The sequence below is a fragment of the Puntigrus tetrazona genome, chromosome 22 (assembly GCF_018831695.1).
Source record: "Puntigrus tetrazona isolate hp1 chromosome 22, ASM1883169v1, whole genome shotgun sequence".
NCBI classification, from domain to species: Eukaryota; Metazoa; Chordata; class Actinopteri; order Cypriniformes; family Cyprinidae; genus Puntigrus; species Puntigrus tetrazona.
Genome location: NC_056720.1, coordinates 4,930,824 through 4,949,450, shown reverse-complemented (window position 1 = coordinate 4,949,450; position 18,627 = coordinate 4,930,824). Strand labels below are relative to the sequence as shown.

General features: G+C 37.2%; 1 protein-coding gene and 1 pseudogene across 1 annotated transcript; both read right to left on the bottom strand.

Moving 5' to 3' along the window:
- Nucleotides 1-9,646: 9,646 nt before the first annotated feature.
- LOC122327501 lies at nt 9,647-11,860 on the bottom strand (annotated as a pseudogene).
- Nucleotides 9,647-17,007, bottom strand: LOC122327502 (elastase-1-like). The gene is given in 8 exon segments (XM_043222915.1): nt 9,647-9,753; nt 14,826-14,975; nt 15,067-15,209; nt 15,308-15,444; nt 15,826-15,951; nt 16,335-16,435; nt 16,703-16,791; nt 16,930-17,007. Coding segments are annotated over 8 exon segments (798 nt in total). The 5' UTR covers nt 16,970-17,007; the 3' UTR covers nt 9,647-9,741.
- Between the last annotated feature and the right edge of the window lie 1,620 nt (nt 17,008-18,627).

Genomic DNA, 18,627 nt, shown 5'->3' with positions numbered 1-18,627 from the left:
TCTGTCTAGTTTGTAAATTGAACATTTTACAGGGTTTCAAATCCAAATACGACTTTCTGTTATGAAACAGGGAAGCTGATTTGATGTATGTCCTCGTCATGAGGACACCGGGACTGAAAGCAAGTTTATCGACTTTATCAAAAGTTTTTTCAATCTATTAAATATTATTATAGAAAAGCTTGATTTAAAAAATAATATATAGATTATAGATGAATGGCATTAAACAAAAAAAAAGTTTATGACTATTTTACACACATTTTGCATAAGAAAAAATGGTATATCGAATAATTCTGTTAGTTATAGTTGAGAATCATCTTTTATAAAAGTGTGGTAAACAAAAAATATCTTAAATTAAAATGTATTGGTGATTTTAAAAGCATTGCTTTGCCTATGCATGTGCATTCATTGCTGGTGGTTAATGTCTGGTACTTTGAGCCTAGGAAGGAAATAATAACAACCTGTTTCCTGAGAAAAGGCCAGGGACACAATTGATGATCTTACCGCTTTGTGCATTTTTGTTGGCAGAATGTTGTATCAGCGTAAGTTATCTCTTCTTCACTGGTCTGAACTGTTTCAAACAGTAATACAGAAATATTAAAATGCAAGACTCATTAATATCTTTACCAAAAGAGGTTATGTTTAGCAAGAGACCGGCGTTTCCTTTTGAATCACAAATGTGGTTATGACTTGCCTTTTCGTTCATTTTTTTTATGTTTCCTGTAAATACAGACCATCACGGTCACAGCCACGATCAGAAAGTTTACAGCTATGAAGCAAAACCACCACTTTACTGATCTGCAATGCACTCCAGTCTTTGGGGTTCGGTGAGAAAGAGAGACGTACAGTAGTGTAAGGGGATGATTCAGAACAAACATCGACATGAAACATCATAAAAATACGACAATCAGTGACACAGCAATTTTGCGTAAAGTTAAAATGAAAGCAGGGAATAGCTGCATATTAAAAACCATTGCGAGCGATTTAAAGTTTAAATGGAAAATGGATGCTTTCCCAACAATCGGTGGCCTTCAGTCAAGGGCAAGACTAGGGAGGAGAAAGCTAAAGTCCAAAGTATACATTGCTTATTTTTTAATTGTACGCAAGAATCCAAATTTCATTGCCTAGTATGCGCAGATCACACATGGGCATGGAATTTGTTCCTTAGAGAATTAGTTCCCCCCAAAAAATAATTTCTTTTTGGAATCCTTATGTCATTCCAAACCAAGACCTTAGACCATCTTTGGAACACAAATTAAGATGTTCTGATGAAATCAGAGCTATCTGACCCTCCATGAACAGCAACATGACCAAAATGATCCAGATTCAGAAACGTAAATGGAAAACATAAACAGTAAATGCAGTCCATGTGACATCAGTGGCACGGTAGCGAGGCGGCCTTCTGAGAATACTGGAGATGAACGAATGTCTTATAGGTTTGGAAGAACATGTATCAAAATATCAGCACACTTGGTAAATATGTTCAAAGAAGGCTGTGAAAATTATATTTGGTTTAAAAAATGATTGGATAATAAGAATTTAAAATGGGTGGAAATATCATTATGAAATAATAGCTTTTTTACATCTTGGACATAATTATTAGCGCCCTAGAAATTCTCATGAGCGAAATATCTCTGAAATACATTCCCATTCATATTTAAAATTTTGAGCACTCCAGGGTGATTATGATCATGAAATGATCCAGCTGTGGCTTTTTGTTTCACAGGAGGGAATAAAAAGCCCAAGTTTCCTTAACCATCTATCACCATAAGAAAAAAAGACTAAGTATATATTTCTGATGTCCAACAAAAGGGATAAAAATCACCCCATGTGTACAATAAAATATACTGCTGTATTTCTGATGTTCTGCTGGAGGTCCTGGACATCTTGTTTAGACACGTCTTCATGGATTCTATCAAATATCAACAGATAAAAAGTCAATAAGTGACTGACTCTGATAATCTTATAATATGCTTTTTTTGGAATTTCCAACGATACAATAATCCAAACACAAACCTCCAAAACAACTCAAAAATGGGTCATTGAGCACAAAACCAGGCTTCTGCTGGCCATTTCAGTCCTATGACTTGAACAAAATCCTTGAGGTGAACTGAAGAGAAGAAGAACCACATTGGAGCTGGGAATCTAAAGAATATGGAGTGAGTCTGGATGAAAGAATGGTCTAAGATCTATTGTCAGGTTTTCTCTAACCTCATCAGACATTATAAGAGAAACGTTTAGAGCTGTTAAACTAGCAAATGAAGGTTTTAAAAGTATTGGATAAAAGGAATTACTGCCGCAATTGTGGCCAATGTATATTAGAGAAAAACATTTATTTCATAATGACATTTCTCTCTATTTTAAATTATTATTATCCAATAAAAGGTTACATTTTGGTTAGATTTACCAATGCAGATTAATTTTTTGATAATATTTAGCAATGGTGCTGATATTTTTATTCACTGAACCACAGGAAATGTATCTTGCTTGTCAGAACAAGAACAGTGCTGCTGCTTATTAACATATCAGGCATATAATAGAGAACTACTTAATCAGTCAGTTGGACAGGTCCTTAAGTGGTTTCTGAGGAGACCGAGAGCCCAGGAATATTTGAGTGAATTGGCATTAAAATCAGTGCTGTCATACCTGCACATGTCTGACAGAGCTGACTGATGTTCAGATGTGTGGTCTGGTTTCTGATGGGGTTGTTGATCACACAGCTGTAGGTGTTTTTCTCCTGATATTCCACCTCCAGAGGTAGAGAGAGACTGATGCTGAGATCAGACACACTGATGCTGGACAATAAACTGTTTCCTTTGTACCAGGAGAGAGTCACATGACTCACGTTCACCGCCGAACACAGCAACAGACATTTGGAAACTGATGATTCTGATGATAGACAGTAATTGCTGTTTTCAGTAATAGGTAGAGGAGCTGTAAAATATAGAATAAATCAACATTAATTAATGCACTACTTAATGCTGGATTCTTATTAAGGAATTACGTTTATGTTTTCTCTGGTTTATACCAGAATAGGTCTTTGGTTGCTGTACTGTGGATGATCTAACAGCTGGTTGTTATGGTAACATGAAACAGTGTTTGTATATCTCTGTATTACTGGAATATATTAATTGATACGGATACCTGTTAAATCCGATAATGTACAGAATTGCTAGTATGTATTTTTTAAAAATCCAATGTGTATATTGTCCACTTTCAGCTGTCAGTGGTCACTGGAGGTAGCAGCATGAACAACAGCGACTCTCAAAGAAAATGAATGACATTGTGTTGTTACTGTGATTTGCTGTTAGTGCGAAAGGCCTTTTTCATCCTTTCAAACTAGCAATGGCTAATCTAGATAGTCACTAATTAAGATCTTATTAATCAAGATGCCGAATCGGTGGCGCGACACACCGGAACATTTACATTTACATTTACATTTAGTCATTTTGCAGACGCTTTTATCCAAAGCGACTTACAATTGAGAGTACAACAGCGATTCATTTTTTTGAGAGACAAACAGACAGAGTAAGTGCTTGTAACACCCAGTCACAGGAAGTGTTCAAATTAGTACATGCCAGAAGGGAAGGAATAAACAAGGGGATGAGAAGAGAGGCAGAGACAGTGAGAGGAATTTTTTATTTTTTTTTAAGATGAGGTCAAGTATTGCTGAAAGATGTGAGTTTTCAGCAGTTTCTTAAAGATTGACAGAGATCCAGCATTCCGGATATGTAATGGGAAGATCGTTCCACCAGCCAGGAACAGAGAACGAGAAAGTTCTGGAGAGTGATTTCGAGCCTCTTTGAGATGGTACCATGAGGCATCGCTTGCTAGCAGATCTCAGACTTTTAGAGGGTGTGTAGATTAGTAATAGTGAGTGGAAGTAGACCGGTGCCGAGTCTGTGGTTGTTCTATATGCAAGCATCAGTGCCTTGAACTTGATCACGAGCTGCAATCGGTAGCCAATGTAAGGAGATAAAGAGAGGTGTAACATGGGTTCTCTTGGGGCTCATTGAATACCAGCCTGTGCTGCTGCATTCTGAATCATTTGTAGAGGTTTTATTGTGTTCGATGGAAGTTTAACATGAGAAAATTTTATTTAAATCTCTATATCATTGCTTACAAAGAATTATAAGTTGCGATGTGATTGTCAGAAAAATATAGACAGGACAAATCAAGTCATTTTTTGACTCTAAAGACAACTCATTTCTAGATACCAAAACCCAGAGTCTTGGGTTCTGGAGTTTCTGAGTCTGTTATGAGTCTGTCTCTGAATCTCACATCAACACGATCGTTATATGACATCTGCATATACTGATTTTAGCTACAGCATATATACAAGGTTTTATATACTAAGTGAACAGACAGTTCGTAAATTTCATGTCTTGGAAGCAGAAAAAATTATCATTTTGACAAAGGAATTTTAGGAAATAATTCAGGACTGCTCAGGAAGCCCCAACACACACAGAGCAAACCTGTTCAATCAATTTAAACGCACTGCTTGAGACTCATTTCTGTCGGGAAAAGGAGACATGCACTGCGCTTTCAAACGAAAATAAGTGTATCATTGTTCCTGTGTGATAACTGCATTACAGCATGGTTTGAATTATCTTCCATGCATGCGTATTTGAAATTGATTCAGCCATGCATATATGCGTTATAAGCGTTTATTATGCTTACCTATTTCGTAGAGCAGATGCATTATACAGATCATCAGGAGCAGGGAGGCCATCATCAGATCCTGGTACCTAAAAATGAAAGAATATTACTCTGTTTGATCTAACGCAAGTATCTAATGCTACTAGCTGAATGAGCTCGAAAGGAGTGTTCAAGATGAACAGAGCTCACTGTGGCCACCTGGGTGAGGAAACACGCTGAAGGTGTTTTGTCGTAACTAAGGACACATCACGATATGTCTATATACAGTATATATATATAGAGCTGTAAGTTACCACAAGTCAAATGTGTGTATTTAGTGCCAAACATATTTAACACACGCTGACTGTGAGTGGAAAATGCTATAATATAAATAGTTTAAAACCACCAACCGCTTTCAGGTTTTCAAAATAACCTATGTTCAACAAAAGAAATAAACTAGATAATCCGTGTTTGAAACAGCTTGAGAATTAATAGAAATAGAACACTGTGACAGAATTGACAGGCAGTTTGTTTATTTTGCGTGACCTACTCTTTTAATGTCACTAAAACAACCGAGAAAAACTACAGTCGCTACTCTGTGGAGGAAATCGTAACCACGTTCCCCTCGAGGGCCTCCATCCATCGTGGGCTCTTAGAATCGTTCTGACTTTCTGTTGTCTGGCCTGGTCTTCGCGTCCCTCCGTGGATATGCCTCCTCTCACCGCAGAACAAAATGTATCATTTTGCATACATGAATATGCTTAGATATGAAGGTTTTTCATCCTCTAAACGTATCTTCTTGTGATCCGGTCTGATGCTTTTGATGCTTTTGCGTTGATATTAAATTAGCATTATTGCACTTGGCAAAAATAAAAATGGCTTTTGCTCAACTGTAGCATTTTTGACAAAAGCACCTGCTTGATGAACAATGTTAAACATTTATATGCAGCTGGTCTTAACGTCTGATCTTTTCTGTCCTCTAGTGGACAAATACTGATACAGTTTCTGCTCACCGTTCTCACACGAAGCACGTGAAATGTCCCCGAGTACACATTTGTTCAGTATAATAATGAAATCCAAATTGCGTAAATACTTTGTTCCGTACTATGTGTTTTATTTGATTTTGTCTTCAATAATGGGTAATCATCACTCAACTAATCACCTAATTATCTAAAGAACTCCAGTGCTGCTTGTAGTCTAAGGATTGAGAGGAAAATCCTTTATTGTAAGACTTAGTACTAAAATCTGCTTTAACAAAGTAGATGAACTGTTTGTTTTTGGCAAAAAGAGGCAGATTGACCAGACCCTACATTATGTAGAGTTTCTGTAACAGACATCATTTCTGGCTATATTTTGAAAGCAGTTAGTTTTAGTATACTTTTATCTATAATGACATTCATGATTCCATTGGAAAGTGATAAACAGCCCCCTTTGCCATTTAGATATAACAAAGACAGACATGGAAAAATGAACATGATAAACATTGCAGTCGAATAACTCTTTTCGGTTACGTATCTATTTTTTATGTGTTGGTCTACATTTGATGTCAAATGATGAAACATTTCATTTCAAACCAACAAACAGCCTCCTAATAATCATATATGTGTTAGCTACGTGGCGCTGACGTCATTTTCGGTTCGTGATTAGAGTCAGTTTTGATAAATTCATTTTGAAAATGTCAAGATATTCACGAGGATATTTAGACCTGTAGAAAATTATGACGGAGATTACTGAATAAACAAACGCGGACAGAATTTACAAATGACGGCATCCTTTAATATTAACCATGTTTTTCGTAAATAGGCTAATGAAAAACCTACATCAACAAAAAACATAACCACAAATGAACAATTAGGCAAAATTAACGTTACAAAAGTAAACAATATGCAAAAATTCAGTGGTTTCCACACTTTTACTATAATAAGACCATGGTTAATTTTTAATAAGGCTAATACTGGGCTATACTATTAAGGTAATGTGTATAATCATCATGATTTTATAGCTTACATCAACTGCAGAGTTAATGTTTTGTTAGTCATCTTTAAATAGTAATAAATAAAATAATAATAATAAGACAATGTTTTTGTGGTGGATGTATGTATCTCAAACAATGTTGTTGCTAAAATCATTTATGGGGAAACTCAAAAAAGTCTCATTGTTAAATATGATGTTGATGATGGGAGGTTTGAAGACCGAACTGCAGCTGGACAATCAGACTGGATCTCTGACCAAACAGTGACATCAGAACCAAACACTCTGGAGATTATCATCTAAAGATCATCAGTAGACAAGACCTTCTTCAGTACTCTTCATAGCTTAAATGCACCATGGTGTGAAGCTCAGATACTTTAATAAAATATCAGACGGGATCTTTTAGCATCAGAGACGTCAAAACCACAGACACAGGAGTTTATCAGCTACAGATCTCCAACACTAAAGAAACTTTATACAGGAGATTCAATGTTTTTGTTGGTACTTAATTCATGTCAAATCACATTAAAAAAGTGTCATTTTAGATGTTTCCTCACAATGATGTTTGACTATCTCTCTTCAGCTCTTCCAGATCCAGGTCTGTTGATTGGTTATATTATTATGATTTGTCTTTTGGTTTTGCTGTTAGTGGCTGCAGCTCTAAGAGGGATGTGCTACGTAGAATATGCTAGAAAACGGAAAAGTGGGCTTATCTACATTAAATAGAGGAGCAGATTTGTTCATAAGAGACACTAATTTTAAGTAACCATGTTTTCACCAAAATTTGACTTCTCCATTTGCTTGATGTTTTATGTGATGACAGAAGGAAATACTGTCATGTTAAAAACCAGTGCATCCAAAATCCAAAGACATAGCAAAGTTCTCCGGATGTTTGGACCTCGAGATAGTCATCGCTCATATCAACAAAAATGGCAGTGAAATCTCGTACCCTGATGTTGAGCGATTCAGAGCCAAGCTTCAGCTGGACTATCAGACTGGAGATCTGACCATCAGCGACATCAGGGTCCCAATCTCTGGAGTTTATCAGTTGAAGATCGCCAGCAGCAAAGCAACAAATTGGAGAGATTCAAAGTTCTTGTATGAGGTGCACAACTCTAACACTTCAAATGTCTTAAAGTGTTATTTGTTAGTCCAGTCGTTCACCTCCACATTCACGCTAACATGTTTTATGTGTTTCTGACTCTTTATGAAATTAAGTGGACACTGTGAAATTCACAGAAGGAGAATCCGTCCATCTGCAGACTGGTGTTACTGATTAAAGAAAGATGATTTGATACTGTGGAAGTTTGAGCCTAAAAACGCCATCATAGCCAAAATCGATGGACTCACCAAAGAGAACAGCGTCTACAATGAAGATGATGACGGATTGGAGCTGGATGCTCGAACTGGACGATCACAAACACCAAAAGCACAGACTCTGGAGTTTATGAACTGCAGATCAAGAGCAGCAATAAAGGCTTTTACAAGAAATTCAGTGTTCTCGTTTTGTGTGAGTAGACCAAAACATTGATAGCCCCATTTGTGTTCACACTCATGTTTCTTCTACATCTTTCTCTCTCTGTGGCAGTGCATATGCTGAAATATAAAGACAGAGATTCAGTCACTCTATGAACTGGCGGAACTGAACTGAGTAATACAGACACTCTCATAGCGGAAATCAGCAGAGCCACCAATCAGACCAAATTATACAAAGGTCCTGATGGGAAATTTAGAGACAGACTGCAGTTAAATCACCGAACTGGAGATCTGACCATCAGGAACATCAGCCGAGCTCAGATGTTTATAGACTCCAGATCACCAGCTGCAAAATTAACTCATGTAAGAGATTCATGGTTATTGCCCATGGTGAGTAGCTCAATCAAATTTATGACTGCTTTAAAGGGTTAGTTCACTAAAAAAATTAAAATTACCCTGAGTTTTACTCACATTTAAAGCATCCTAGGTGTATTTTTTTTTCTCTCCGGCGCAATTGTGCACAAAACAAAAATCGTATTATTCAGATGGCAATTCATTTTGTAGTGCCGTCATAAAATTATGAGGATTGAGTCTGGAATGGAGGAAGGTTCGGTCACGCTACTCAACACTAATCAAATACAAAAAGATGATCTGGTGCTGTGGATGTTTGGACCTGAAGACAGCCTCATCGCTAGAGGTGAAATAAATAAAGACAGTTTCTGTGCGTATGATGGCGCCAAAGGGAAGTTCAGAAACAAATTCATGCTGGATCATCAAACTGGATCTCTGACTATTACAAACAGCACAACTGAACACCTTTATAAACTTCTGATCATCAGCAGCCGAGAGACCAAATACAAGAGATTCATAGTTACAATCCATGGTGAGTAACGTGGTGATCTTATTAATTTGGAAATCACACACTTCAGCTTTAAATAAAATAGAATGCTTAGATGTGATTTTATCTTTACGTATACATTTCACATTACCTATTATGAAACCTTTTTCAGTTGAAAGAAATCAGGATTGGGGGCCTATGCAGGTGTGCATGCCCTTAATGCAACAGCAGTGATTACTGTGAATTCAGACAGCAGCAGATAGTATTGCACATACATATGACACTGCATATTCAATGTGTGAATTTTTTTAATGAACTATTTAACTTTGGCGCTTGTATACTAGCAATGTCTGTTACAGAGGTCTGTGCAGGCCACCGATCGTGATGGTGTTTTTGTGTGAATCACTTCTGTATGCTAATATATAATTGTGCTTGTGTGGCTAAGCAACTTGTGATCAGCTTTGATTCTTTGTGATGTCTTCTATTATACCACCTTCCTTATTGGTGGTTATCAGTGTGTTAAAAGTAAAAAAATGGTTTTAATAGCAGTGTGAATTTATCATTTTTTTAGTAATGCTTCCTTTTTAATTATTCTCCTTTTCAATAATAGCTTATTTAAAAGAGATCAAATGGATATTTTTTTAATTTTTTGTTAAAATATGTTTATGTAAGACAAAACTAAATTAATCAAGGAGTCTTAAAAAATGATTCATAAGCAGCCCAAGATCAGATGAAAAGTTTATTGTATTTTTGGCCAATGCAGATCTTAAAACATGCTAAATTGAGGATGTTTATCTCTTTAGCCTCTCAGGTTTTCCTGCTTATCCAATGATCTGAAATAAAAATAATGGTACAAGTATTAAAAGATACAGTCATGACCATGTTAATTTCTTATTTAAAGTATATTATAATGATGATATGATCTGTGATGATTTGCACTTACGCCACTGATCCAGCTGGAGTAGGCTGACACACGGGTGAAGACTGTTGGCTTCTTGTAGGCGTTACAACCCGATGAAGACACAAAGCTGGTTACACCATGGACGACATACTGACCACTGACCTGACAGTTCAGAGGGCCACCAGAGTCACCCTGAAACAACATGACACAAGCCAAAATTAGACCTTTTTACCACAGAACCAAACAACTTCTCATAGTTAATGGTTTGTTCAAGAGTTGATCTTTCTCACCTGGCATCCAGAGTCGTTTCACGCCACCACATAAACCATGGTGTTCTTCACGGTGCTTCCCCACCAGTCGCTACGAGAGCAGGTACTGTAGTCCACCACAGGCAGATAGGCCTGTTTCAGCTGAGCCGAGAGTGACCCACCAGCTGCATGAAGTTCAGAGGAGAGAAATGATTACAAATTATTTGAGGCAGCAGCATAACAAATTTGTTGTACTTGCAGCTAAACTGACTCTGTGTGCGTCCCCAGCCAGTGATGTAACAAGGGTTGTTGTGGGGCAGAACCTGTCCAGAAGGTGGCAGGGCGGCCAGCTGTACATAAGAGTTCAGAGAGGCGCTGGAGGACAGGCGCAGAAGGGCGATATCATATCTGAAATGCACAAGAACGGACAGTCTACAGGTTAGATTACACACATTTATGATGTTCTTAAACTTCTTCAAATACAATCTTTATACAATCATGCATGTTGTGCTGATAAAGATATAGTTCTAAAAATAGTTTTTAATATTAATGAATAGCAGAGTCCACACCCTAATTATAACAATATCATTGGAATCACTTCTAGAACACACACTGACAGCCAAACAGTATCTCTTCTGTTCTCACAAGCTCAAGAATTTGAATCTTAGAATACATTATTGACCATTGCTTGTATATTTTTTTGAAAATGAACATTTTTTTATAAATATAAATAATTACAAATTTAGAGCATTAAAAGTATGTATTTGCCCTATTTAAATGTGATTGTATGTGATGTTTACACACCCAGAAGCCACATTGTTGCTGTTCCAGTTGGGGTGGATGTAGACGTTGCTGACGCTCATGTACTGCTCGCGACCCTCGTGGTTGTAGATGTCGTGGTCGCCCAGGACAACACGCCAAGTCCTCGAGCTGCACAGGAAACACATTCAAGTGAACACGTTTTACCAGTTTGATTATTTTCTTCTTCTTAACGCCATTCCAGCATCTATAGCTACAAGTAGCTAAAGTCATGGCTAGAACCAGTTAATCCATACACTGTGAATACAGGCACAGTCAGGAAACAAGCGTATATTTTTACATGGTTTTGTTGTGTCTTAACCATCTAGATACAGAAAACTTTCATTACGTGTCAACGCAGTGGGCAGCAGTCATCACCCAGTTAGTTCTGATAAGAGTGCCGCCACAGGTATGATAGTAGCTGCCGCCAGACAGGTACTGGAGAGAGATCTGAGAAAGAGACAATAGCTTTGTTACAATTAGAAGATTTGAAGGGAAATGCTCTCCTTTCAATATGAGTGGTCTTTGAAACCTTATTAAAATATCCCAGCAAGTAGACAGGACTTAAATAAAGAAAATATCTTGACCACCTTGTACAACCATGTCCATTTATAGGTGGAAAAACACCAAAACAGCTTATTTATTAAGTTATCATTAAGATGTTTTACCTGCCAAGGCCAAGAGTTGGGTCTTGCCACCTCTCCACCAACAACCCTCTGTTCAGGGCCCTCCTCCAGATATCTGGGTTCAGCCAGCGCTGCATACAAAAAACACATTAAGACATGCATTTAAACTCAATTCTGAGTATTGCATGCATTGCATTTTTTAAATTGGCAAAATCTAAACTAAATGTCAATGATTCTTTCAAAAGAAATAGTCAAACGTCTCACCCAGGGCGGCCAGCACGCTCAACAACAGGATCCTCAGCATGTTTGCAGTCTGTCTGGACTTTCTGCACTCTAAACACTTCTGCCATCCATATATATATATACTGTATATATGCCTGCAGAAGTTCACAGAACAGGTGTTTTCTCATGGCTGATGCCCACAGGTGTGTGAATCCCACAGATTTCAGCGCTGCCAAGGCCAATGTGCCAGTTGCAGAATAAACTTGTTTATCTAGCTTGACACAAATGCTTGACGTGTATTAACTTTGAGTTAGTTCATTTCAGAATTACTCTCATGGTCCATGTGTAATGTTCCTGTGTATAATTGAAAGTGTTCACTTCACATTGGTATTGGCTGTGAAATTCTTTATCTTTTTGATCTTTCATTAAAAAAAAATTAATTAAAGCAAACTAATGGAAAGTAGAAGGGAATTCCCATTCCCATTAAAATAAATGTTTTTCTTTAGTTCACAATAGCCACGGTTATTGGCTGGCACCCAGTTATTGCAACATATTTTTCCCTAGATAACAGCTCTGAGTTTTTTTTTTTTTCCTGTAATGCCTGACAAGTTAGGAGAACAGAAGTTCAGAAACCATTTCTTCATCCAGAATAACTCCAAACCCTTTAGATTCACATATCCATGTTGGTGCTTCTCATCTTCAGCTAATTCCCCTCATTTTCTATAGGGTTCACGTCAGAGAAGATTAGTTTTGTGCTCAATGACTCATTTTATTGTTGATTTTGATATTTATTTTGGATCCTTGTCTTAATGGAAGATCTATCCATGACTCATTACAAGATTTCTAAATGAGGCAGTCGTCATCAGATTTTTTACATGCTGATATTTGAGAGAATCCATGATGCCATGCATCTGAACCATATGTTCAGGACCTCCGGCAGAAAAACAGGCCCACAACTTATAGATCCAGTAGTATATTTAACTCTGGACATGGGGTATTTTTTATCCCAGTGTTCACCAAACCCATCTTGAATGTTTTCTGCCAAAAAGCTTGTTTCATCTGACCATAGAATCCAGTGTTCTTTGAAGTTCCAGTCATGTCTGACAACTCAATATGCCAGAGATTGTTTTTGGTTGAGTTAGCAGTTTTTTTTCCTTGAAACCCATTTGAACAACTTGTACTGATGTAGGGGCAGTTTGATATATATTTTTTAGTCCTTAGACCCCAAGTCTGAACTAATCTCTATTATTACATTGTATGAAATTATTTAAATGTTAGTACATAATAGCTAAAGATACGCTTACACTGTTAAAGAGTTGGATTCTAATGCTACTCATTGACAAAGTTGCAATACATATATATTTGTCCATATATGAACAAATGACAGTTCGACACTGTATTTGCACATTGTTTGATAATGAAAGATGGAAAGGTCCCAGCTCTAAAAGCATTATGTCTACAAGCATTTTGTTGGTGATCGCGCCAAGTGCTTGTCACTCTTTAGCTACGCCCACACAGGCAATGTCTCCAGAAGCTCTGCTTTTTTGGAAAAAATCGTATCATTATTTTATAAACATGATAAAACTAAATACTTGACAATACAGTTGTAAGAAAAATTACGAGGGACGTAGAAGATCTTGATGAAGACGTTTAATGTAGCATAGCAATGACAAAACACATGTAGTACCTTGGCTTCAGCGGAGTTGGATTGAATCCTGAACATCCTAAGCTCAAACCTTTTATACACTTAAGTTTACTACACTTCATGTAAATCAAGTTGCACCTGTTGTAACATCTGTGGTCTGTATGTTAATTAATTTCATACACCACTTTACCTGAGATGGTTCTCAGTGTCAAACATCCTCTTCCGTTCTACAATTGGTCAGGATCCCAAATGGTCTACAAACAACATAAATGTTGACTTATTCTCTGTAATAATTCATATAACGGTTTGAAGATGTTTGAACTGAAATGTGTGTTGGCAGTTCAACACGTGAGACTGCACCCGATCAAGCCTCGAAAAACAGTTAACCGCCGCCTTAAGAAAACAGCAGACTGCCTTCATTTGACAAATCTATATACAAATCAAATCTGATACTAAAACTAAAAAAATAAATACTGTTTCTTGTAAATTGTTAGACACTGTTTGAAAAGTATTGAACATCATAGACATTGATTTTCTTGTTATTTCTTGTTACTTTTATGTTTTGATATACCCTTTTCCACATGCATCATTTTGCCACATGCTAACAAAATGAAACATATTCTTAATAGATGGAGCTATAACTTGACTGAACTTTACATTTACATCTCCTACTGCTCTGCGTTCAGATAATCATGTAGTTCACTCTGCTTATTCACACAAATTCATTGTATTGCAGAGAAATATCATGATTTTTCATTAAATTATCATGCATACGAAAATGTAAGCAATGCAATTTATGTACCTCATATTATCCTTTACTTTCTATTCAGTCTTTCTGTTCTTCCTGCTTGATTTAAAACGTCTTATACGATCACGAAGCAATATGTTTAATAAGATAAAGACGACACTGAATTGTTTAGAATAAAACGTCTGTTTAATTGTCATGGAGAAACTGACACTTTCAGATTCCTGTTATATTTTTAACTGTTTTGTTTAACACCATATTTTTTATTGATATATGAAGCGTAGCAGAGCTATGGAGAGCTGCTGTGGGTGGAACGTCACTGAACTTGCCATTTATCTCCTACTGCTCTGTGTGCAGGCATCAAATAAATTAAAACATCGTCCATGTCCAGATTCTGGGATGAAGGGTGGGACAAACCGGGTCAGATTAAAAAAACAAACAAAAACAAGAAGGTCATAAATATCTTGGAATCTTGAGAATAATTAAAAAACAATTTCAATTTGAGATGAAATGTTTATTAAATTTATCCATTGCAGATGTTTGCTAAATGGAGGATGCTCTTGTTTCATCGTCTCGGATTTTCCTGCTTATCCAATGATCTGAAATGAACAATAGGGCACAAGAAATGTAATATTATAATAGTATTATAAGATACAGCTGTGATAATTATTGTTTATTAATTACATATGTAAAGTTTATTATCTTATGAATTGCACTTACGCCACTAATCCAGCTGGAGTAGGCAGACACACGGGTGAAGACTGTTGGCTTCTTGGTGGTGTTGCAACCCAGTGAAGACACAAAGCTGGTCACACCGTGGACGACGTACTGACCGCTGACCTGACAGTTCAGAGGGCCACCAGAGTCACCCTGAAAATGGGCCAAAATGAGACATTTTACTGCATTACCAAATAACTTCTCACAGGAAATAGTTCATGAGCTGTTTGAGAGTCTTTCTTACATTACATCCAGAGTCGCTTCAGCCGCCAGCGCAAACCATGGTGTTCTTCACGGTGCTTCCCCACCAGTCGCTACGAGAGCAGGTACTGTAGTCCACTGCGGGCAGATAGGCCTGTTTCAGCTGAGCCGAGAGCGACCCACCAGCTGCATGAAGATCAGAGGAGAGACATTAAATAGAAATGAGTCAGAAATGATTTCAAGCAACGTCAAGGCTGATCTGTGGTATTTAAAGCGAAACTGACTGGATGTGCGGCCCCAGCCGGTGATGTAACAAGGGTTGTTGTGGGGCAGAACCTGTCCAGAAGGTGGCAGGGCGGCCAGCTGTACATAAGAGTTCAGAGAGGCGCTGGAGGACAGGCGCAGAAGGGCAATATCATATCTGAAACGCACAAGAACGGACAGTCGACAACTTAGATTTCACACATTTATGATGCTAGGGGTGCTAAAACTTTTGAAAATCTTGATACAATCATGCATATTGTGCTGATGTATGTTATGGTACATTTATGTTGCAACATTATGTTTAACATTAGGTCTGAAGGTTGGTGCAGTCAAGATATATTAGATATATTGTATATGGTGTGTCAGGGTTTGCGTGCTTGTTTTTTATATGATGTTGAAATTACTATAATTTGGCATGGTCATTGTTCTCATTCTGCAATTTCTAAGTATATTTTTGTAATATTTATTTAAATATATATGGATATATTTGCGAAATTTGCCATTAATATACATTTACGTGTATGTGATTTTTACACACCCAGAAGCCACACTGTTGCTGTTCCAGTTGGGGTGGATGTAGACGTTGCTGACGCTCATGTACTGCTCGCGACCCTCGTGGTTGTAGATGTCGTGGTCGCCCAGGACAACACGCCAAGTCCTCGAGCTGCACAGGAAACACATTCAAGTGAACAGGGTAAAGTCAGAAACAAGCGTACATTTTTCGATGCATTACGTTTTGTCTGCATAGAGTTTTTGCTAAAGGCGCGAAATTTCCAGTCATTTTTCTCAAGTCATTCTTAAATTGTTTCAGAAACTAACAGTGTCGGTTCAGTTCAGTAACTGTGTAAAGTGACTCACAATTTGTATTTTATTTCTTACAATTCTTCAGACAAAATTGCAGGATCAGGATGGTGAGAGAAAAAACATGAATTTCAAAAATATCAACTCACAATATAAAATTGCATTGTTATCTTGCAATTCTGAGAAATTCTGAGATGGGTTTTTGTTTTTAACTATATAGTCTATATACAAACAAACTTTCATTACGTGTCAACGCAGTGGGCAGCAGTCATCACCCAGTTAGTTCTGATCAGAGTGCCGCCACAGGTATGATAGTAGCTGCCGCCAGACAGGTACTGGAGAGAGATCTGAGAAAGAGACGATGACTTTGTTACAATCTTTGTTTGAGAGGGAACACCCTCCTTTCAATATGAGTGGTCTTTACTCATGCTGAAAATGCAGCTTACAGTGGATTTACGTGGTATCAAGTTCATTTTTAATGATCATTATGTTGGCGCTGATGCCTTGTAGACCATCTTTAGCAAGATGGCTATTGAGAAAGCAACCTTCAACCATATTAAGAAAAAAAACACCCAAACAGCTTATTTATTGAGTTATCGTTAAAGATGTTTTACCTGCCAAGGCCAAGAGTTGGGTCTTGCCACCTCTCCACCAACAACCCTCTGTTCAGGGCCCTCCTCCAGATACCTGGGCTCAGCCAGCGCTGAATATGAAAAACATACTTAGCGATGCATTTCGTCCACATATACTAAGTTCTGAGTATTGCGTGCATTTGATAAATGAACTAAATCTAAGCTAAACGCAAATGTTTTTTTTCAGTAGAAACAGATGGACGTCTCACCCAAGGCGGCCAGCACGCTCAACAACAGGATCCTCAGCATGTTTGCAGTCTGTCTGGACTTTCTGCACTCTAAACACTTCCGTCATCCATATATATGCCTGCAGAAGTTCACAGAACAGGTGTTTTCTCATGGCTGATGCCCACAGGTGTGTGAATCCCACAGATTTCAGCGCTGCCAAGGCCGGTGTGCCAGTTGCAGAATAAACTTGTTTATCTAGCTTGACACAAATGCTTGACCTCTATTAACTTTAAGTTAGTTATTTTCCGAATTACCTTTATGCTCCTCATATAAAGTTCCTGTGCAGTATAATTAAAGGTGTACATTTTGATATCACAAGTGGATGACAGTACATTGGCCAATAGAAAGAGCTCATTAAGATCCCTCCTGGTTCTCACTCCTCGATTTGCAGGTTTACTGCTGATATTGATAAGAAAACGGTGGCCTCAGCATGATAAGACTTATATTTGGCATTTCCAGGAGTCAAAAATGCCACCTGTTGTAGAGCAATGGATTATTTATACAACCTTAAACTTAATATTTTATGTAGAGCACAGAGATCTTACAACTCGGGCGACTAAAGAGAGCTCATATGTTACAAGAACACGAAAATATGTTGACTAACGCAGATGCTGTGAGTAACTCTTAATATTAATAACTTACCCTACTGTAAACATGACTTTAATTACTTGAATGGGTTTGAATAACAGATTTTCTGCTAAACACTAGAGGAGCCAGTGCACAGTATACTGAATTCTTTTCTACTACTTACTCTTTTCTGAAACTTCCATTGGTGTGGCCTTCTTTTACCTTCTATTTTTTTACTGTTGCAGCAAACATCATATAAATAGATACGTTTTGATGGATAGACGGATGGACGGATAGACCTCCGTACATTGGGAAAATTATTGGCTACACTCTGATACTCAGTTTTGAGGATTTGCTGACCACGGCTGACCTCAATGTGATGACGTGACCTTTCACTATGACTAAAAACATTTATTCTTCTCACCTCTTTTCAAAGGTCACGTGCTGGTCACTGAGGTGCCTTCAAGGAAATCACAACCCATTTAAATCTGAGGAGAATATGAGGTCAGGTCTGACTGAATTTTATGTTTTGAAACACATTTTTTCTCTTACCGTGTTCTTGTACATTTTGTACGATGAATGTCATTGGATTATTTGAAATATTAAAGTTATATATGAAAAAGCATCTATTATTACTATATTTAATATAAAAAACAAAACTTTAACAATTATTAAAAATAAATACTACTACAAAATTGACCAATTAGATATGCTGTATTATGTTTATATAATACTTAAATGTGACAAATGTGTTTAAATTGTAATATATATATATGTAAATAGGTCAAAAATAATGAACAGAAACGGGCCTTAAACTGAACCTTGGGGAACACCAGTGATAGGCTTTGATTGATTGATTTGTGATTTTTTTTTTTTTATCAAAAGCTGGACTGAATCTGCTGTCATCAGTGATATTGACAGCAGTAGTTTCTGTACCATAACTGAACCACCCCGAATAATACTGAATAGTCATCGCTATGTTATTTCCTTTCAAAACTGATATTTTTTTAGCATTGTTGCTCAGAACAGTGAAAAAGCAGAACTAATAAATAACAAGGAAAAATAGCCTACAGCTGAATAAATTCTGAGTTTGATTCTCAAAACTTTAAAAT